Source organism: Nyctibius grandis, chromosome 9 (assembly GCF_013368605.1).
Source record: "Nyctibius grandis isolate bNycGra1 chromosome 9, bNycGra1.pri, whole genome shotgun sequence".
NCBI lineage: Eukaryota > Metazoa > Chordata > Aves > Nyctibiiformes > Nyctibiidae > Nyctibius > Nyctibius grandis.
Genome location: NC_090666.1, coordinates 2,819,062 through 2,841,171, shown reverse-complemented (window position 1 = coordinate 2,841,171; position 22,110 = coordinate 2,819,062). Strand labels below are relative to the sequence as shown.

At 40.5% G+C, this 22,110-nt stretch overlaps 1 protein-coding gene across 3 annotated transcripts in view; it reads left to right on the top strand.

Moving 5' to 3' along the window:
* CALCRL (calcitonin receptor like receptor) overlaps nucleotides 1–11,206 on the top strand; it is a 64,821-nt gene extending 53,615 nt beyond the window's left edge. The window contains exons 11-14 of one of the 3 annotated variants that reach the window (XR_011048784.1): nucleotides 842–1,060; nucleotides 1,412–1,453; nucleotides 7,402–7,776; nucleotides 10,244–11,206. Coding sequence is in view for 1 of the 3 variants with exons in the window: in XM_068408088.1 (XP_068264189.1) it covers nucleotides 842–1,060; nucleotides 1,412–1,453; nucleotides 7,402–7,623 (483 nt within the window). In the remaining 2 variants the exon portion in view is untranslated. Of the gene's footprint in view, nucleotides 1–841; nucleotides 1,061–1,411; nucleotides 1,454–7,401 lie in introns of all 3 variants that reach the window. The other 2 variants (XR_011048783.1, XM_068408088.1) reach the window with 2 other exon arrangements.
* The last annotated feature ends 10,904 nt before the right edge of the window (nucleotides 11,207–22,110 follow it).

The window sequence follows — 22,110 nt, the reverse complement described above, 5'->3', positions numbered from 1 at the left end:
CTGGGGGGGTGTGTCTGTACACACACCTACACGTACGTGGGCGCCTACGTATTAGTTTGGTGGCTTACAGCAAGTGCCTCACATGTTGAAAGATACAGACTGCACAGTTGTGATTGCAGGTTGGGGTGGGGTTTTTTGTGTGTGTGGAACCAAATGAACAGATGTACACCCCCGTTAACCAGAAAAGCCTTAATAGCTATGGAAATTATCAAGTTCAGTAGGGCACAAGAATGCTGCAGCGCAGCATCTCAGGGCTTGACCCATTTGCAGTTCTGATGAATGATTAAAAAATCAACCACTGTGAGAATGTTAAATCTGCTCTTTGTCTGCAGGAGTATACAGTTCCTTGTTAGCAGCCTTTTGCCTGCAATTTTATTTATTTTTATTTTTTTTTAATTATTTTTTTTCTCTATAAATTTGTCAAACTCATATTTAAAAAAGTAGCTTTTTGAAGAACCACATTTAAATACAAAGAAGGAAGAGCGTCATCCTCTTTCTTGACCAACCTAAAAAGACAGAATCATTTTAAAAAACCAAATTGTTCCCCTGTTCTTGTGTCAGCAGAGAAAGGTGCACAGACCGGTAACACTGAAGGACCGACAGTCATCTGCATGGACACTCGTGTAGTGAGTTAGAGGAATGGATGTGGATATTAGACGTTAGAGCCCAATCTCAGCTACTTAAAGGTGTTTTTCAAGAGTTTTAACTCACGTTTATTGTACAATCACAATGCTCTCCATCCGATATGAGTTTTCTTGAGTTGTCTGGTTTTTAGCATCACAAAAAGAGTGTGTGGGATTATTTTTCAGACTGTCTTCAGTGTCATTTTCCTTTCTGACAGGTGAATCTTTTCTTCCTGCTAAATATCGTTCGTGTTCTGATAACCAAGCTGAAAGACACCCACAAGGCAGAGTCCAACCTGTACATGAAAGCGGTGCGAGCTACCCTGATCCTTGTGCCGCTGCTGGGCATCGAGTTCGTCCTGTTCCCCTGGCGCCCCGAGGGCCGGATCGCCGAGGAGGTGTACGACTACGTGATGCACATCCTCATGCACTACCAGGTAGGAGGCGTTACACGGCTTCTGCTCACTTGAGCCAGACAGCACGTGGCATGTGAAGCCGATAAAGGAGAAATGATCCTGTTCTTTTAATTTTTAAAGACCTTCAGCTAATATTCTTATAAATTACTTCAGTTTTCTCATTATGCTGAGTTTTCACTTCTTAAAGAAACATCACGGTAGATGGCTGGCCTGATACTTTTTAGTAATGCATTTTTAGAAATAATTCACCAAGTTTAGGTTTGTACTACATTTTCTTTGCTGTCTATATCTGAATTTTATGAGGAACCTCTCATTATCTCAGACCTGGAATGCATGTGAAATACAGCACCATCTTTTTTTTTTATTTTACAGGGTCTGCTGGTGGCTACAATTTTCTGCTTCTTCAATGGAGAGGTAGAGTAACGGTTTCTATACTACTTTTTTCCCATTTTATATATTTTTTTGGTTTGTTTCAGAAATTAAAGAGATGGTAATTTTTAAAAATTTTCTAAATCTAAATTTGTCAGGTAAAAAAAAAAAACAATTACAAAAAATAATCTGGCTGCCAAGAGCAGAGCTTGGGAAAGACTATATTGTCATTTGGGAGATCATTAAGTACTTTAGGATGGACTCTTTTGTGCTGAGAAATATGCATGTCTCTTGATTATATAAGGAATTGAAAACACTTGTTGCTTTGATATAAGTTCTCAATAAATATCATATAAAAGTAAAATGTAATTCAATATCCAGAAGGTATGTTTGTCTATGTTAGAAGCTGTATAGGCATTGGAAGGGGCTGCCCAGGGAGGTGGTGGAGTCACCATCTCTGGAGGGGTTTAAGAAAAGCCTGGACATGGCACTTAGTGCCCTGGTCTAGTTGCCATGGTGGTGTCAGGGCAATGGTTGGACTCGATGATCCCAGAGGGCTCTTCCAACCTGGTTGATTCTGGGATTCTGTGGTATCCTGGAGAATCCCTGTATTGGCCTTTCTGCGGCAGGAACAGAGCATATTGCATCCCTGTTGTTGTGCTGGGCTACTCTTGGGTTATGACAGCTCTTTGGGACAATTTTAGGCTGAAGGGTGGACAATTCTTTTCTAGCAGTGCTGAGCAATACCATTCCAAAAATCAGAACTTAATAGCTTGTTGTGCTTGGGTCAGAAATATGTGTTGAATAAGAAGTGCACTTTTAAGAAACCATCATCAGTCAATTCCAAGAACAAACTTCTTTATTGTTAAGTTAGAAGATGTCAGTATTTCGCTAACACATCGTCCTGACCCCGTTGAAGTAACCAGCTTGGCTGTTAGCTCGAATAGATCAAGGTCCTGTAACGCCGGAGTGCACACAGTGACTTCCAGCTAGAACCTCTGGCCCCCGCGCTGTGGTTGAGCCACTTACATGGCCTTCCAGTGTCAGGAGGTCAAAGTGGTAGGAAGGCTAAAAAATAGATACACAGAATTGGTAACCCCCCCAAAAACAACAACAAAAAAAAACCCCAAAAAACGAACAAATGAACAAAACCACTCCACCATAAAACTAACTGGTGCTTTTCCAGCACTTCTGGCAGAGGAACAATGACAATCCTACACTTATTCCTACACATCTGTGTGTTCATTTGTTCTACGTTTAGTGCAGTTGCAGTATATGGCTGTAAGCAGATGTGTGGGAGTAACCAGATGTTTTCATGTGACTGAACCCTTAGTTTCCTTTAGCAGATGTTACAAAATCGTGTCAGTGTGCTTCTATAACGCTATTGGACAGTAATATTTACTTACAGGTAACTATTTGGCTAATACTAGAATCGATTCATGCAGATACTCTTCTTCCTCTTCCTCAGTCCAAAGCTGACTGAACTGCAATGAAACTTCCACAGGGTTTCAAGGGTTATTCCCCCGCCCCCAGAAATGTATGTGTCTCAATGATTTTTTTTTTGCCACGGAGGCAGAAAAGATGACAAGGGGCTTTCTCACACTTCACTGCGCATGGGGCAGTGGTTTTGATGTGGTTTTGATGTAAAATAGATCCTGGTTCAACTCCCTGCTGATAGATTTGATTCAAAGCAGAACACATCATTAAGCATTCTGGATCTGATCTATCACTTGCCACATTCAGCATTGATATTTCACACACTCTCTTCTAAATGTTCTAGTTCAGAATGCCCTCTAAAAACAGGTTGTTTGGGAAAAAATCAGGCAGAGAATTTGTTCTGCTCCAGTGCAGAATGGGGGAGAGGGGGAAACTTGAAATCTCTGAAGTTTTTATGAAACAATATTGTCCACTGCTCAGCTCTGCCTTCTAATCCTTGTGGATCTTCTGAGGCTACTTTATGACTTAAGTTGAAACCCTAGTTTTAAAATACAATATAATCAGTAAGAACTCTCCCTAGAGTGGAAAGTCACACCTTTTAAACCAGTTTTGTTCTCAGTGCTTCAATGGCCACTGTTCATTTTTTTTTTTCCTTACACCTTGTTCAAGCAGGGACTTGCTGCTTTGTAAACAGCTGTATGTATCAGTAAGGAAATCCATGGGGGGAATGACAGTAGTGAGGAAAAAAATGTCTGCACAGAAAAATAGCGTTTCCTTTGTCTAAGAGGTCGTGCTCATGACATGGGGCCCGCAGGCACACTGAGTCCTGTCGCCATTGCAGTGCGCTGCTGTCGTAGCGATGCCTGGACAAAGCCTGCAGCTGCGGCTCAGCTGTTGGGTACAAGGTGCTGCTTTGTCCCACCTGTCACAGCCACACCTCGTGAGACTGCAAGATCAGAGGCAGCAGAGTGGTGCAGCAAGTCTGCGCTTTGAAGGTGAATACTGATACTGGAATCAACACTTTAGTGGGGCAAAGATTTGCCAGTGGGGTATTAGCAATTAAAAAATGCTAAAAGCATTAATTTATTTCTATCTAAATCTTAGCATTTTCCCACTGCTACTTTACCTGTTTGTTAATGTTTTCTATACCTAATATCAGGAGCCAAACTGTGTTCAAGTGGTGTCTTGTAGGCCACCTCTGGCCAAAAGGGAATAGAAGTGGTCTGCTAGCGGAGAGCTCTAGTGAAGAGAAACTAAGAAATGTAAGAAAAATAACCGGTATGTCCTGCTGGCTGTAGCCAAGGAACATCTCCAGACGTCTTGAGCAGCACAGCCAGGGATGGTCCGTCAAATCCAGTTCTAGCACACACTGCAGCTGTTTGTCACAAACCTACAGGCAAGGGCGTCCGTGAGAACCTTTCATCTTGGTCTTCTGCGGCAGGGCTTCCTCAGGACGCTCACACTCTGCTTATGTCCCAGCATCCCACAGAGTAGGACACTTCTTGACTACTGCAGCGTGTTTTCCAGTTTGAGTTGGCCTAGAGTGGCCTTTGGGGTGACACAGGCTGCAGTTGGAGGAGAAACTTGTCCCAATCACTGACAGATTCCTACTGAGCTGTTAGTAATGACCTACCCGATCCATGTAAGGTTTGTAGGGTTTGGGGTTTTTTTTTCTTTCCTTCCACTGGTCTATAGAAATGTTGCAGTAAAGATTACGGTCTCAGGTCTGCAAGATTATACAATCCCTTTATCAATAGGTGACGTTGTGTTGTGCTTTTTTTTTATTCTCCTTGTTGGCTACTGGGCTGTTTAATTTGTGCTATGTGGACTATTAAACTGCTAGTATGTTAAAGAGCTGATTGGAAGGAGCCCTTGGTGAAACCTCATCAAAAAGAGCCATTACTAACTAATAAGGTGAGAAAGCGAGAATCTTCCAGCTGGAACTGGCATCTCTATTAATGACTGAGAAATGAAATTATATTTATTACATTACTTTCTGTCATTAAATGCATTGCTTAATGTCCTTTCTTATAACAGAGTAACAAAGTGCTACCCCTTCTCAGCTGAAGTTACAGCTCTCTGCAACTGCCCAAAGCTGATGCAAGAGTGATAAAAGTTCTGTTTTCACTTCATGGGCAGACACGCATATTGTTGAACAGTATAATTAGTGCTGAAAATTAATTGTCTCATTGATTTTTCCCATCTTCTTCTATAAATGATTGATTGGACGGTTTAGAGAAGACTGAAAGACAGTAATAATAAATGAAAGGATGTCACACCCTACAAGAGTAAGTGATGTAGCAGGACAGAGGTGAAATACTGACTGAGCAGTAAGAGGGAGGCTTTGGGAAGTGTGCCAGAAACACCCGGCGTGGTTAGAAATGCACCGAGAGAGCACGATGGGCACTGGGGCGGGCAGAGAGGAACCGTTTATAAACCCTGTTTATAGCATCTGTCGCTGCCAGGGAGCAAGCTGGCCTGACTGTCTTCTCCCGAGAAGTAGCCTGAAGGCACTCGTCTGGCAGGGATACTGATGGCTCTCTTGAGCTGTGGGGACTGATAGCCCTTAGGACGGGTTTACAACTATTATTAACAATTGAAAATAAGATGAACAAACAAGTGTTACTGAAGCAGCCAGGAGGGAGGGTGGGAGAGGACCTGTGTAAGGCTTTTTTGCAGCTTGGCAAGTCTAATTTATTTCCCAGCTCTGCCAATAGACTTCTTTGACCTCGGTTAAGCCATTTAGTTGTAGTTGCTGGTGTTTTCCCAGCTCATGCCTGTTGTCTGTCTTTTGTCTAAGGTGAAAATTGCTCAGTATGTAATTTTTTGATTGTGTGTCTACAATAAGATGCTATTGTTATTGAGGTGACCACAGAAATGGAACATAGCTTGGTGATATGCACAGATTGATGGATAGGATTTAGAAATAAATTCCAAGCTTCCTTCTCAGAAAAGATGGAATTTTGAATATGCCTCTTCTCTTGGCTTTGTGAGGGATTACGGGACATGGACTCAATCTGTGTGCAAATTTAAGGCTATATATTGCTAAGCAATGCAAATTAATTAATCAGAAACTTCCTGTGATGAAACAAGAACTCTCCATTTAGACTCAGAAGAAATGCAGAATTTTGGTATGAAAAGCGATAAGATCAGATACTCAGTGTTAAGACACTTGATTTCAGTGTTTGTAGATTTGTGTTTAGATGTTTTGACTAATTGAATGGTTTTATGAACAGTAAAAGAGCATCTCTTTTGCCCTAAAATATTAATTTCTTATGTTACTCAGTTGAACCTTCTTCCCTTGCCCTTTTACATTTTCTTTACAAGGATTTTGAGAAATATGAAGTTCTCCTTTAAACAGAGGATCTGATACCAGACTGCAGGAAGTCTAAAAATTACATCCCTTTTCTTCTATTTATTTTTATTTTTCATAATTAAAGCCAGAGTAAAATTAGAAAAAGAAGCCATTGTGTTAGGGAAGTGTAAAGCAAACACAAAAGAAACCCTGAAGACATATGGAAAATCCTGGAGATATTTACCCACAATATCAATATTTAACGGGGGAATCACTGTTCTGTTTAGTTCTTTTGCGTGCAACAAAGTGACGTGAAGGTCATGCTTGTGAGTGAGGCCTGGGAGTGTCTGTGTCCCCCCAGCACTTCTTGAAAGTCAGTGACTTACCAGTCAGTGCAGGAGTACTTTGTGTACAAAGTTTGGCTGAAGAGGAAATTAAATATTTATGATCTGTGGGCTGTTATTTTAACATTAAAAAAAAAATCTCTTGAAAAAGCAACAACAATAGCTATTACCATGCTTAGCATTCCTCACTTGGCATCTTCCCTGAAAAACTAATTCCATGTGAATTTCATGAATGTGACACTTCACGGCTCCAATATGCACAGGTGTTTAACCGTCCTGGAGGGCGGAAGGCTACGATAAACATAACATCCTTTCATGGAGACATGTAGACAAGCTGGGGCCTTCAGCTATTTTATCAGCTTTATTTTTAACCCTGGTAGAAATACGGAGTTCGGGAAATTGTCCTTCTGTTCACTTGGTTAAGGTATGGCCAGAAATTAAGAGAGGCTTTCTTGTGCCAGAGCCATAGCAAATGTAAATTGTGGTTTGTTGACAGTGTAAGAATTTACAGCTGCTGAGGATGTGGCCTAAGGGTGAATAGAAATGACCTTTGTCACCTGTAAAGCTGATCTGTCCCCACTGGATTCAGTTCACGGGGAGAAAGCAGAAAATTCTGTTGCTGCTGCTGCTTCTGCAATCTGTGCTTTTCCTGAGCAACCGGTATGCTACAATTGTAAAATGTAATTATTTCACACCAAATTTGCCAAAGAATAATGCCTACTTAAACTGTAAACCTTTCAGAACTCATGTGGCAGATCACAGGTAGGTCCCCCCATTTTCCAGGATTACTGAATTTATTAAATTATGTTATTTGCTTAAACACCTTTATTACGGCACTCATTCATCAAAGAGTGAAGCCCAGTGAGATCTTTCCAAGTGCTTTATGGGCATTTCTTTTGTTTTGGTTTCTGGCACAGGTGCAAGCTGTTCTGAGAAGACACTGGAACCAGTACAAGATCCAGTTTGAGCACAGCTTCAGCCACTCGGATGCTATGCGCACCGCGTCCTACACCGTCTCGTCGATCAGCGACGTCCAAGGCTACAGCTACAATCACGACTGCACCACTGAGCACTTGAACGGGAAGAGCTACCACGACATGGAGAGTGTTGTTCTAAAAACTGACAAGCTGTACGGGTGACCGCCGCGGGCTGGGCCGGCGCCAGACTGCTCACTCGCGCAGCTCATGAACTCCAAGGTTGAGTTAATGACCTCACGGCCAGAAAGTTTTACTGGACTTGGGATATGTTTTTCTCCTGAATGATGCAAACTAAACCAACACTTTTTTTCATTGGTATGTATATATATGCATATATACATATGTTTGTGTTTCTGTGTATCTATATAGTATGGACACCTGCACACATATATATCTCTATATGTGTATGTGCATTTATAAAAGGATACAAACTTTGCCTCTTCAGTTTCTACTGTGTAGACAAAGTTGGCAATTATTTGTACAAAGGGAATCAATGAAGGATTTCTTGTTTTCTTGTATAAGACTGTGTTGTGTTGAAGCCACTTCATTTGCCCATAGAATCTTAGAGTGTAAATACCATACTGTATTGTCTTAATGCAACCTAAAACAGAACAAAGGAAAATGGTTGAAGTAGGTGCAATAATAACAATAGATTGTCCAGGTTAATTTTGTGTCCGGCATTGGACTGTCAAAAACGCCCAAGAGGTAGCTGGGGATAACAGACTCGGAGATATTCATGGATCAGTCTGGTTTGGCCAGTTTGTTTTTTTCCACTATTTGAAATCAAGTGTGGAGACACCAGTGCCAGTCTGAGACTCTACTTCTGTACTGCAATGTAATATTTTACAGCAAGCTTTGAGCAATTTTATTTAAACTATTTTTGCTTATACAGGAGTGTCTTCTTCTCCTCAAGTTTAAGAAAGTTTCTTATTGGCTTTAACCACAGCCAAGATCAAGGAGGCCTTACTGCCAGAAGGAAAAGTAGTACCTGGAGTAACTGTAAATCCTTCCAGACGCTAGTACGTAATTGAAGCTGCTGGAACTTCACTGTGTGCTTAAGGAATTTACTCACTGGGAAAAGATCATGTACAGAATTTGTTGTAGCTGTGTTCTTGTTTTGTTTTATTAAGTATTTCCCTGGCCATATGCATGATAATTTATTCCTTCATTTTTGGGGCAAAGTTTTGATTAATTCTGTGCCTTTTTTTTTTGCCTGAGAAAAGCCTGCAAGACTGAACGCAGTGCAAATGACATATACTACCTTCAAAGCCAGTGTATGAGATTCAGGCTAATCAATCAAGCAAACTAATGTTAGTAATTGCCATTATTTGGAAAATCCAACATAAAGTTTGTCTTATAAAAGGTTCAAAACATTATGGATTGAGAATTTTAATATTATGTTGGAGTGCTTGATTCTGAATCTCTATCTCAGTTAGCTTAGAACAGTACTCTGTAAGCTGTTTCTTTGGTTCTACTGGTAAATAAAGGTCTCACTAAAAATGAGGTTGTCAGGAAGGTCTTGAGAAAAATGTGTCTTTATAGCAATGTACATTTTTGTAACTCTTTAAAGCATAAAGAAAGAGTAGTTTTCTTAAGTGAAATGACAAAAATGCTCAAGAATGAGGACATGATATGAGGTAAGTTTAGAAAAGTCTTAATCACAAAAGTAGAAAAAGGTTTAATTGGTTTATTTTGCAGATAAGTCTGCTTCAAGTGGGAAAAAAAACAAAGTAGAAGAAAAGTAGATGCTGGAGTTGATAAACTATTATGCTAATTAATGTGTATATGGTGCATGTAAGCCAGTCAAGAAAAAAAAACCAAAAGACAGTTCTGAGACCAGTTCAGTTTTAAATACTTAATTTTATATATTAACAACAACTTGATTTTAACATTTAAACATTTTTGTCAGTAGCCTTTCTGTAAGCTGCATTAGCATCTAGTTAATTTGATGTCACAGTGTTTATTGGTTTATGACTTCTAAGGCTTTAAATGCTTTGTATTTAGAAGGAAAACATGAGGAGGATGCGGTAAGTTCATGCCACTTGCACCTTTCCATAGTTTTTTACAGTTCTTATGTCTGGAGTTTGAATTTAGAAAGTGTTTTAGTAATGGTTTAGTTTCACAATATAGAATCTCAGCTAGAATGCCCAGCTCAAGACTTCTGTTCTTCTGCAAGGCTGTCTGGTTGATCGATGGGAATGATTTGACAATCGGTTGGATTCTGTGCTTTAGAATAGTGTGAAATCTGGCAGTCAGGTGTCACCATCTCTTAAATTGTAAGAATACAGTAGTGGTATCTGCTACAACGTGATTAGAGGTTACTCACAACTCCGCTTGCTGGTCTGTGTAGTGTAACTTAAAATCTGTGCGATGTTCTGAAAATATTAGTGGTGCAGGAAATCCCTGCTCTGGTAGAGCAGCTTTACACTTGGGGGACCAGATCATCGACTGGTCTAAATGTGTCTGGAGTTCCAGGTACCAGCTGAGACTCAAAGCCCAGGCAGACAGCTGTCCATCTCAAAGTGCTCTCAAGTCCTTCATGGCCTATTGTCAGATAACTATTTCAATGGTACCTGGTGGGTTGTTGTAATTAAAACATACGTGATGGTTTAAGAGCGTGATACAATATTAGATTTTGAATTAAGCTTCCTTCTCAGCTAGGCAGCTCAAATTTAATAGCCTGTACATTTTTATCATTTAATGCAAAGTACTCGTTGCTAATTGCTCCCTGTCCTCTGTTAGAGAAACTTGTCATTTAGGAGGGAAAATTGTTTCTCCACAGAAATCATGCTACTTCGAGGTGGACAATCAGAGCGTGCTTCTAGGCACGTGTCTGTCTTCACTTTGGAAAAGAAACACACATCCAGCAAGAAAATGTTTGTGGCTGTGGAGGGTTACTTGGCATAGGAGAGCTGCATTTCCCCCCTCCTCAGGAGGTTAACTAACCTGTTTCCTATTTTGCATTGGAAAATATAAATTCTCTATTTTTGTCTTCCTACCTCACCTTTTCCAGTTCCTACACAACCAAGAGAAGGGTCTGCTGCTTAAAAAGTTTTTGTCACCATAAACGAAAATCAAATCCTTACGCTGACTTCTCATGGCTTATTTCCTACTTTACAGAATGGTGTAGTCCTTATCTGTATTCTCTGGGATGGAATTTAACTCTGGTTTGGTGGGGCTGTGAGATTCCTTTGAACATGCAAACAGTTACCTGTTATTATTTGTTCTTTATTTTTTGTTATTTAGCGAGGATGCATTGTGTCAGTCTACAGGGGCTACGGAAATACTTGTCTTATAGTTGGTGTCTGTAATGCCAACACGTTAGTATTCGATGGGAGGGAATGTCTGTTTTTAATGCTACTGTCTTCAATTAATGAAGCCCTCCGTTGCAGGGTCCCCTCAGTTCTTTGTTCGTTTGTTTTAATGTTAGCATTTACGCTATGTTTTTTTCATTGTGATGATCTACTAGAGTATTTGGCTGTAGAAAGGCTGCAACACGTACTCCTTTTCATGTCATGAAACATTTGGGCTGGAAACCAGGCAACGTTCAAGTATTGTATTATGTAAATAAGATTAATAGAAGCTACAGCATTGTATTTATTGCTTATACTAAGAACGAAATGGAAAAAATGTGAAGTTATTTTTTGGTTGTGCTTTATTTTCACTTTGTTCATATGAATCATCATGCATTTTAATTGCTGAAAGTAGTAGTATGTTTGTGATCAATAAAATGTTACTACATTTATTCAGATCTCCTGTGCTAAAATATAGAAATAACAAAGCTGATCTAAACTAGGCTTTTACAAGTGTCTTAACTGTGTGTTAATAAAGTATTAACCCAGGGAGAAAGTAATTACATAGAGTTACTAACAATTATTCAGTTTTTAAATGTTTGTTTATTTAGTTCTTATACTTTAATGCATAGTAGTGTTGCATTTCTGGAGGAAGCTTGCATAGATGACTTAATATAAGATGGCTGCACTTAAAATTATTTACTCAAAAGCTTCATATTCCAATTTCTTTGTCTCCTGAATCTGCCTTTTAATAAAAAGTTACTAATACTTACTTACGTTAAGAAGGAATTTCTGTTCCATCATGAGCTGGCAGCAGAGAGGAGACTGAAGTAAATGTATCTAATCTTCTTCATTCCACCAGTCTAGGTGGAGCTCCTCTGAGCATGGTGGTCAGCCAAACTTCCACCAAAGAGACTGATCTGTGCAGGAGCTGCTTGGTTCTGTAAGACCAGCAAGAAGCAAAGCAATAGACAAAATGAGTGAGATTCCCCTCGCCCCTGCCCCGATAGACTTGACGGTGTCTGCACAAACGCTAGAATGACAGGTATGTTTTAAATCTGCAGACCTGAGTCTGCTCTTTGACTACTCAAGCGTCTCTGACTTTAGAGGTGCCTACCAGCAGGTAATTGCTGAACTTTTGAATGGTATCAGATGGTCAAACCACTTGAATATAGAGCAGGGAAATGCCACAGCACACGGGCACTTAATCTATGCCCTGAGTTAAGTTACCGCTCACTCAACTTGCCCTTCAGCATGGGCACTAGCCACAGCCCTGGCTGGGGAACCATTATAAGTGTAGTTACATGGGGCCAGTTCGAGTCTCCCTGCGCTGTTGCAGGTCTACGTTTCATAAGCTAACCAGGTTAGGGCAGCTTCTGTCTGCAGTGATGACACGTGAAATGCAGGCATCTATTTTCAAGTGCCATCTGCAGGAATTGCTCAGTCATCCACAACTGCAAAGATGTTCTTTTTTTTTGTATGCTTTTGTGCAAATCCCATTAAATTTAGAGCTGGACTGCTTACCTGCTTCCAGAGTGAGACATACTGCTTCAAATTTTGTTTTTATTAACCCATTTGAGTGAGTTTCTACCATAGCTGCTAAAATCTGGCAAAACAAACGTGGAATAAGCCATAACCTGTCTGCACTGGTTTTCATCTCAGAGTGCTGCTCCTGGACTTTGTCTGTGTGAACTGATGGTATGGATCACAGCTCAAGAACTGTTTGCCAGCAAACTCCCCTCCTTCAGCAGACCTTTATTGAAAGCGTACAGGAACTCACCATCTAGAATTGTCAAAGGTCTTTAGTTAGGTAAAGAAACAAACGTGGTTCTTTGCTGTTAGCTAGCTTATAGCCGTGAAAAGCAGCTCAGTACTGCACTTAGCCTGAATTGCCTCATTTCAGAGATCTGGTTTACAAATGAGCACATATGACAACTCTGTTTACAGTTTCCTTGTGATATAAGATTAAAAGCTAAGGTAGCACAAAAAACTTTAACTGAGGGCAAAAAAACCCCAAGCTGACACTTGGTAATTTATTTGATATTGCTATGAAAGGCCTTGCTCCAGTAAGAGTTGCCATGGCCCTACACCAGAACTTCTTTCCAAATGGGAGGTAATATAAGCCACAACAGACAGAAATACAGCTAGAAATCTTACCTTAATTGATAATTAAGTTTCAGTTCTGTTGAGCTGTGATACAACAGTTACAACTACCTGGAATAAGCTATGCCTGACTAGTTCAGTTGTTTGTATATACTTCTAAGTTGCATAAATCACTTTAGTATATATTATATACCAAAACAGCAAGTAAGTGCTGGTAAGTACACTGCACTTTTTATTCTTTTTTCTTAAATCTAAAGCTTTTCAAATTCTTTAAACATAGCAGTAAGAATTCATACCTCATTGTCCATGTGAAAAAGCTGAAAGATGGATTAAGTGGTTTAACGTGTGATAATGTTGGGACGTAGCCTGTGTCCAGTTGATGGATCCAAGTTGTGCTCAGGACGCAGAATGACGGAGGCCCTCAGCTGTTTGGCAGCTCTGGAAAAAAGAAAAAAAAAGCCACTTTTTTTTTCCTGTATTTACTTTTTGAGGAAAATGAAAGTATGAGAGTGAATAAGTACTCAAACAGAAGAATATTTTAAATAAATGGGTTATTACCCTTTTTTAAAAAAACAATTAAAGACTAGAGAGGTTAAAGGATTTATGGGGTGATGCTTTTAAGAGACAAAGAAAACAGTAGAAAGGAGAATATATTTTCATTGCAGACAGAGCTGTAACCACTCCAGAAGACAGCAGAGTGAGGGTCACTTCCCAGTTTGGAAGAGAAGATATGTACAAACCAGAGAATGGTGACTGACTTTAAAAAAAAATGCTCAAAATAATGTGGAAACTGAATGAGGGCAGGTTGTATTGGACTCAATTGTTTAGCTTAGCTCTGTTTATTTCTTGGCAAGCTAAAGAACAGTATTTTCTAAAACCTTTAAAAAAAAATAATTAAAACTGTGCCTCTCTTTGCTTTGAGTGAGACAGAATCCTTTGGAGGTGGGATGCCAGGAAAGGACGTGTGGTAGTGGTTGAGAAGGAAGAGGAAAAAAAATCATTGTCCTGGGGCTTTAAAACAACATCACTCTGAAATCTCATTTCAACTAAGGTATATAAGCAGTCCTGAGCTAGAGAAATGTACTCAAGAAAAAAAGAAAATAAGGCTGCCTAATTAAGCCAAGCAATATTTGAACACACAGGGATCTTAATACTGGCTCTTAATACTGTGTGTATGATGCCCTTTTTTAAAGTGTGCTAATGTCCAACCAACAAACACACAATCTCCGAACTCCCATTCCTGACGTCTGAGCAGGAGCCTGTAATTCTGGGTTATTTTGTGGATCTCTAGTTCGTAGGACTGAAAGTCAGTGGAAATTACTACAGACTCTACTAATACTAATTGATGATGTCTATCAATCGCTCCAGCTTAAGAGTATGCCTTACTGTTCTCTACCACTACCACTTACTGCTCGGTGACACCGGCACTCTGTATCTGTATATTCAGAATTCTGTTACATTTAACAATTATTTTACACTTTTATATAAGTAACTATAGAGAAAAAGAAGTAAAGCCAATCCCCTAAATCCAAATGTTACCGCCTACAACATTTTGTCCTTATGCCCAGCAGCAGAAAAGTAACACAAGTGATACCCACAGTAGCATTTGCAACTGGAGTATATGTACCTAAAAGCATGTAAACACAGTATTTTCTCCTGAAAGAAAAATAAAACATGGCCTCCTCACCTCTGCAGGTAAGAGTAAGCAGCCATTCTTACATTTTATACATGAAATCCTCTTACAGCACAAGTAGCCTGGTAATATTTAGACATGCCAACAAATACACTAGAAAATAAACCAAATAAACCCAACCCAACCAATTTCATATCACCCAGTGCCACAGGATTATTCAAGTACGGTAACCACTCCACTCTCTGCAAAATATGAAGATTAATTCCTTTGAAAATATTCCAAGTGCTCTACTAGTATACCTGGCACAGTCTTGTCATGGCAGTCACCAAAGTAAAAGCTCTTATCCAAAGCTTTACCTTTTAACGGCTGAGTCTAAAAAGATACATGCAAATAAAATACACAAATGCCCTTTGAACTAGTGGACCAAACATATGCCAAAGTGAATAATTCCCATTGTTAACACTACGCCTGCACACTGATCTGCTGCACACTGAAGCTAAATTAACAGAATTACAATTATAACCCTGGTGACCAGGAGTAAGCTGCTTTGTAGCTAGTGGTGGCCTGCAGTGCGGGCTCTCTGGTCATTAAGAGTCACTATTAACCTTCTGAGAAAGGACAAGCTGAAACGAAATGCAAAGTTCTGCTCCATATCACGTCTTGTTTGGTGCAACAATTTGTGTTCAAACCTGTACTTGAAACTAGAAGAGGCAAGCGGAGGCCGGGGGAAAGCAGGTGGATGTGCCGACACACGCCTGCCACAGCCTGCAGGCGCGTGGCTGCTGAGGGCTGCTATGAAGATTACGTAGAGCTAACACAGTAGGTGTTACACCAGGACAGAAGCAACAAGTAGAGAGTTTATGAACCCTTTAGGACCAGAAGGCTAATTCTTACTCGTACTGAAATAGCAATAAGGCACAAAATGCATTTAACACACAAGCAAACACAGCTCTGGACGCAGAAACCTCAGAAAAAACCCAGTTAACCTTTTTCAAATCCCACAGAACAGCCTGAGTAAGGTGTCTTTTGACATCTGCTACTCCTATAAATAATAATCAATCAACAAAGCAAAAGTGTTTTTCCCCCTGTCGGTTCATCCTTATACACTGCGCCCCTTGTCTTTTTCAGAAGCCCGTCTCTAAACTGTAACAAGAGCCTGACTGGAAGTTCTGAGCTGACAGCCCCCTATTTGTAATGGGGATTATTATCTGTCATCCCACAGCTGTATATTTTAATAACTTTTAAAACATACTGCCTAAATGAAGAATTTAGATTCATCCACATGGAGTTCATGCTTCATTTGAGACAAATGACATGTGTGATCGCTGTTTAGATTAAACTCAGTTGTATCACTACCCAAAATAAAAAAAAGATGTGCACATTAAATTGTAAAGATATTTGCAACCACAGTTCCTAATGGCTATTTCAAAGTTTTCTTCCCCTCAACAAAACTCACCACTTTCTAAATGAAAACTGTTACAAAGGGAAAATATCTTCTGATGAGTGCTAACTCACATAAGCTTAACACATTGTTTTATGTGACCTGAGCAGAATATAAATACAGAAAAAGCAAAGCCTCTAAAGCATGCTTTGTGAAAAAGGGCTTACACATTGCTGTTAATTCCTGATTTAAGACAATCGAGCTTTTCTGGACATTCAGGTTGCACAATCGGTGACAAACCAAAAAGAATGCCCCAAAGGAAAACGAGGTGACCACGGCTGCTGGGTCCCTGGTGCTGTCTGGTTACGGCAAGTTTTAGCGGTAAGTGCAGTCACGTGGGCTGCCCGCAGTCTAAGCCAAGTGTTTCACTCTGCAGGAGCTGGAGCTGGCCAAGAACACAAGCTGCTGCTTAGTGTAAGGGGACCGTGTTCCCCTCTCTCTGCCCCAGAAGTGTGTGCTCTTTTATGTAGAGAATGGCTTGAAGTTGCCAGTGGGCCTATGGCCACAGCTTGGGGCACAGTTCAGGAATGAATCCTGAAGTTCTACAGCAAATATATACACATAAGGACTGCACAAATTATTAAAGCAGAAAATATAAGCTTGAACACAAGATGTATCTGCTTGGCTCCTTACCTTGCTATGTGCGAATGCAGCCTGCCAAAGGTGTGCCCGTAGCAGAGAAAGAGCTTCTGCAGGTCCTCCGTGCGTTGCGCAGGGGTCGCTGCGACACGGGCGCCGTCTCTGGCACAGTGCAGTAAAGTCCACGCTCACCAGGTCTAGTCCTCCTGAAGCAGGGCAGGCACAGACTGCTGCTCCATGTTGTGGCAGTCCATGGTACATGCAATAGCTTTGCATATACATCTGTAAGAAAACAAAATATTGAATTAATAGGGAAGAACAATCTTTTGATGTTACAAAAAGTATATTGCACTGAACAGAAATACCTATCAAAAAGTTTTGCTATTTTAAACACAATGATAAACATGATAAAAACATTGCTGGGTATATTGCATTTGAAGTAAAGAAAAAAAAAAGGCAGAATGAACTACTTTGTGCCTATTTTTATAACCATCCTACAGAAAGCTTTGAAATCAGAGTATTTTTACCTTTCATACCACATACTTGCAGACTTAGACAAACGATAACGACTTTGTCCCTAAGTTCCACTGGACCTAAGACCTTAAACATCAGTGAAGAGCCAGGAACACAAATACTTAATCCCATTTTTCCTTAGCTAACCTTGAGTATGAGCCAAATACGTGCATTTAACAGAGCTCAAAAGCACATCTGGCTGGGTTTCCCGGAGGCTCTGTGGCCATCTATTGCAGAGAATAGTGTCCACAGCCCAGTTTGTTTCTGGTACTCACCAGGGACTCTTGACTTGTGATTCCTAATTCCCAGGAGCTCTCTTGAAGCACTGCCTCCTTCCGTCACGTTTCGGGTGGATGATGACAGCGGGAGTTTTCTTGTTCCAGGGTCTCTCTCAATATTCTGTGGGCAGATAGTCACCATGGATACTTCAGAATCTGCAACAAGAATGAAATTCCCAGCAAGAGATCTCAGACTTAGATGACTTGGAAAAAATCATCATACAGTTAGTTGTAAAACTGTTCTGTGGTTCTAATATGGTACAGTGATACTGGCTTGTCTGGCATGTTCACAGCTCGCTCACAAAAAGCATCTCAGTTTAACATCATTGTGAGGCACTTACCCAAATGACGTAATGGACTAACTACAAGAATTTAGGAAGTTAGAACATTGATTTCTTCACAACCTTCATAGCAAATACCTGTGGTAAAACTAACTCAATTTCAGCCAGTTTCAAGGTTCGGACTCTGACCCAAACAGTCCTTTCCAGGCCAGGTCTATATTTGCTACAAGGTACAGAAAACATTTCCCTTTCTTTTTGAAAGTGGAAAGTGACAGCAGCTATTTTCCATTTTCACCTCTAAACCTAATCACCTCTTTTTTTTCTTATTTCTCCCCACAGGGAATTGTTTGTAACAGTCAGGAGTGCTGTAAATAGCCTGCTCTAGCTGTAATTAAGAACCTGATTAGAACAATCTGTAACTGAAATATAAGAAATTCTTAATGAAGAAAGTTGAATCAGGAAGCTTTCACAGAAATAAGAAAAATACTGAAAGCCAAGATGGAAATATGTTAGCACCAGAATTCTGGAAATGTGTTTTTGTTGGAGACAATAAGAGCACTACATACAGTTATGTTATTTCATTATATAATGGAAAAAGAGTTTTTTAAAAAATCACATAATGTGGTTTTTTTTAGCAATAAGAGCACTTAAAGTGGAAAAATACACTTTTTATGTAAGTTCTAGCAAAATATTTTGAGTTTACACCTTACTCTCTTTCCCACCACCTCAGACCTCAATACCTTCACTGGCATTGACATGGGGTTGTGTTTTTTTTCCTTCCCAATAAAATCCTCCCCTCATTTCTTAGTATTCACCACAGACCAGCACCCAGCAGGTATCCACATCGCTGCAAGATACTTCCACCTTCCACCAGCGATCTCCAAAGGTCTGGGCAACTGGAGGTACTACTGCTCCAGCCTAGGGTTCCCAACCCCGCCAGCTGCGCAGGGACCGCAGGAGGAGCGCAGCAGCCCAGCCATTAGCACTCACTGACTTTCCGTTTCAGCTGAGGTACTCTTGGCACAGGAATGAAGGAAGCGAAGCCTCAGAGAGTCTTTAACTCACACCCAGTTCCTCGGTGAAGGTGTTCTGGCACTGGGGAATAACTGGCATCGCGCCTTCCTGCAAGGAAGAATGCACTGAGCTGGTTTCCTGGCTGTACTCTCCTCACTGAGAGGAGAAAAATAGAGGTTTTTCAAACAATGCCACTCAAAGGATATACCAAAGATACATGAAATATGATCCAATATGCTCTTCTGAACACAGAAAAAGGCCAAACAGGCTTTTTCTGATGCACAGTATTGCCTTTCAGTACAAATAGCTGTTTAAAAACTGAGAACTTGAGATCCCCTCAGAAACGGACGGTGTGAGCAGCAGGTTCTCATTTCAGTGGTGACAGAAAGCACAATTCAGCAGAACCAAACTTGCTTCTCCCCACTTGCTTTGAACCTGTCGTTTTCTTTCTGCGAGTTCTCTCCATCATCTGTAAGTACTTAGCATGGCAGTGTGATAGGCAATTATGGTATTATATCCCCTCCAACTATGTGTCGTTAAAATTATTCCACTTTGCTTTGAGATTCAAAGTCAATTCTCCTGCAGGTTACTTTAACTGCCTCTGAAGGCTGCAATCGTAAGCAAACGTGAGCCTCAGACCTACTGAAGCGTGCACAGGGAGTGCAACAGAGGTGCGTCTGTCCTGCCAGAGCTCCAGCAAGCCCCAGGCAGGTCCTGAACTCTCAGAGCTAAATACTTATGACAAGATCCATTTTTACCTGTCAGTTCAGTGAAGGTCTGTGACCACCCAGCCATCGTGTCAGTAACCTAGTTCAGGTATCCTTCTCAGTTGACACAGTCTGGTGGATTATTCTCTTGTTCTTTCCTGTAGGCCACACAGGAACATGTGCAAGAGAAGAGCTCCTTGAGACTTCTACCTCTCGTGTGAATTTGAACAGGGCCAAACATATTCTGGTCCTTGTTTGTTTAAATATTTAGCTATTGTTTTATTTAGTTTTCTTGCCTCCTTTGTGTCTATCTTGGCTGTGTTCTCAGAGCCAAGATGTTCTTTTCAACATCTAATGTCTTTTTTCAAAAAGCCACTACAGTGCCCATCAGCAAGTGCTTCGTACACTGGCAGTTTACCACAACAGCTATTCCAGACCTCCCCTTGTGGACACTGTTCCTCCAGAATAAGAGAGAGTTGTGTGGTTTTATTCTCAATTTGCTTCATTCATGTTGGAAAAAAACATTTTAACCATAAATAATTTTTCTGGAATATCTACTCTGGCAAATTTCCAAGCACAGTTGTCCCATCAGTAGCTAATGGGGAAGCAAAACATAAGGCTCTCCAAGACTCCAGGGCATGTTTTTGATCTACAAATCAGCATCCTCTATATTAGGTCCTTAAAGAATCTTTGTTTAATAATTTTGTGCTAAAAAATATTGTTCTTGTACAGCTGCCACATGACTCCATATCTGGTATGGCTCACCATTCAGCAAACAGTCACGGTAGTAAAAATGTACTGTTCTAGCTTATCATTTTTCTAGGCAAAAACGTGAAGATATCTGCATTTGATGAAAGACACAATGAAAAAAAATGTTGCAGAAAGCTTATATTTAAGCCTTCAAGAACTGTGTCACTAAAAATCTGCGTGTGGGCGTATGTGTGTTTTACAAACGCACAAAAGCACAGAAATTGCAACCAGTGTCTGCAAGAGCATTAAAGAAGGCGACGTACTCGAGCCAATTCCCTCGTAACTTTGGCTGTATGCCCATGTAACTCTTCTGAACTCAATATACTTCAGTGCATCTGACATCAGAACGTTCACCCAAGAGGCAGCCTACTTGGAGACAAAGAAACAAACCCATTCTTTTCTCAATCTGGGTCATAGCCATTCAACGTGATTTTCTGTAACAGCGACCGAATGCGTTCATCAACAAGCTCTCAATCAGCGAAAAAGCTCTAAGCAGTCAAACCCAGTGATGCTTTCAAGGCTGCCTTACCTGTGCGAGCTGTGGTCTATGGTGCTTGGTCGTTTGCCAGGCTACAGCCAAATGACAGAAATCTGTCATATAAGAGCCTGACAGAAACGTGCCAGGCCTGCACTTGGTGGAAATCAGTGCCCTTCCCACGGAAGAGGATGCAGAATTGCTGCTGTTTGCTCATTTTGCTGGTGGGGTCTCCATCCGAGGTGGTTTGTTAGCACATGACAGTCAGGTCCTAAATCGAATGGCAATAAAACAAATGGTACAGATTAAACGCCATTTCCACCACTCCAGAGGAAATACAGTAACTAAACTTCCCTCTAAGAAATTAATCCGTTTAATCTTATTTTTTTGAAATTATTCACTGCACGACAGCTTCCAAATATTGAGGAAACAGCGAAGGAAAGAATTGTTTACTTTTATAACAAGTTGAAGTTATTCACTAAAAAATTATTTTGCCAGGAGAGAAGGTCATTATTTTTAAGAGGCTACGATAAAATATGGAACACAAAATCAAAATACGTAACATTCATCAGAAAACACGGAACACAAAAAGCAAAATGCTGAAATGCTGCAATTTCCTGCGTTCCCTTCTCTCCAGTCTTGTGTCATTACAGCCAACACACCTTGGGTTTATTTTTCCCTCACATTCTCCTTTGTCAATGTGCAATCTCATTTCAGACTCGGTAGATTAAAGCTATTCTCATCGCAGACGCTTTAATTGCTGGTGCAGATCCCTGATTTTCAATCCCTGATTGCAGTGTAGGTCTAGCTTATAAATAACACAGTCCTACCCACCGTTCAGAGCTGCTCTAAATGCCAACTGCTACTTTCCTGCCAGCGGTTTTCTTCAGGTTCCAGAGCCATCTTTCAAAGGCTCTGGATAGATTTGTTTCTCTTAACTCGCTCCAAACACAGTATTTAAGCTTTGTGATGAGTCTGTAACAACAGTGTTGAATGAACTCTAAAGAATTATGTCTCAGTAGTTGGTATGTTACGACCCCCAGCCCCAGCCGCCCTCACAAGCTGACTGTCCTCCCACAACACGGGCCTCTCGGTGGCAAACCCCTACTATCAGTGTTTCCACACTATTCCACTTACACACTGGATCAGACAAGACGGATCTACTGTGTCAGTTAACCCCTGCTGGTGGGTACCCTGTCCCATTTCAGCTGAAAACCAGCTAACGCCTACTTCAGAGCGTTTCTCAAGTATTTTAGCATTATGCAGTTCACAGGCTTGCAGTTACGCAGGTTACTTAATTGTATCTAATTTCTGGTATTAAGGAAGATACATACCTCCTCGATGGCTTTAAACAAACACCTCCCCCAGTTTATATAGCACTCTTAATTGGAGAACAGTTAGCATATATAATGATATGCATGTAACACCCTTCAAGAGATAACAGCAAACTGTCGTAACAACTTCAATAACATTTTAGGGTTTCGCACCTTGAGCAATAATTTGCTATTTAATCAAAAAATCTTGAATGCAGTATTCATATTTTAAGCAAAATAAGACAACTGTGGGTTTGTTTTGTGTTTTC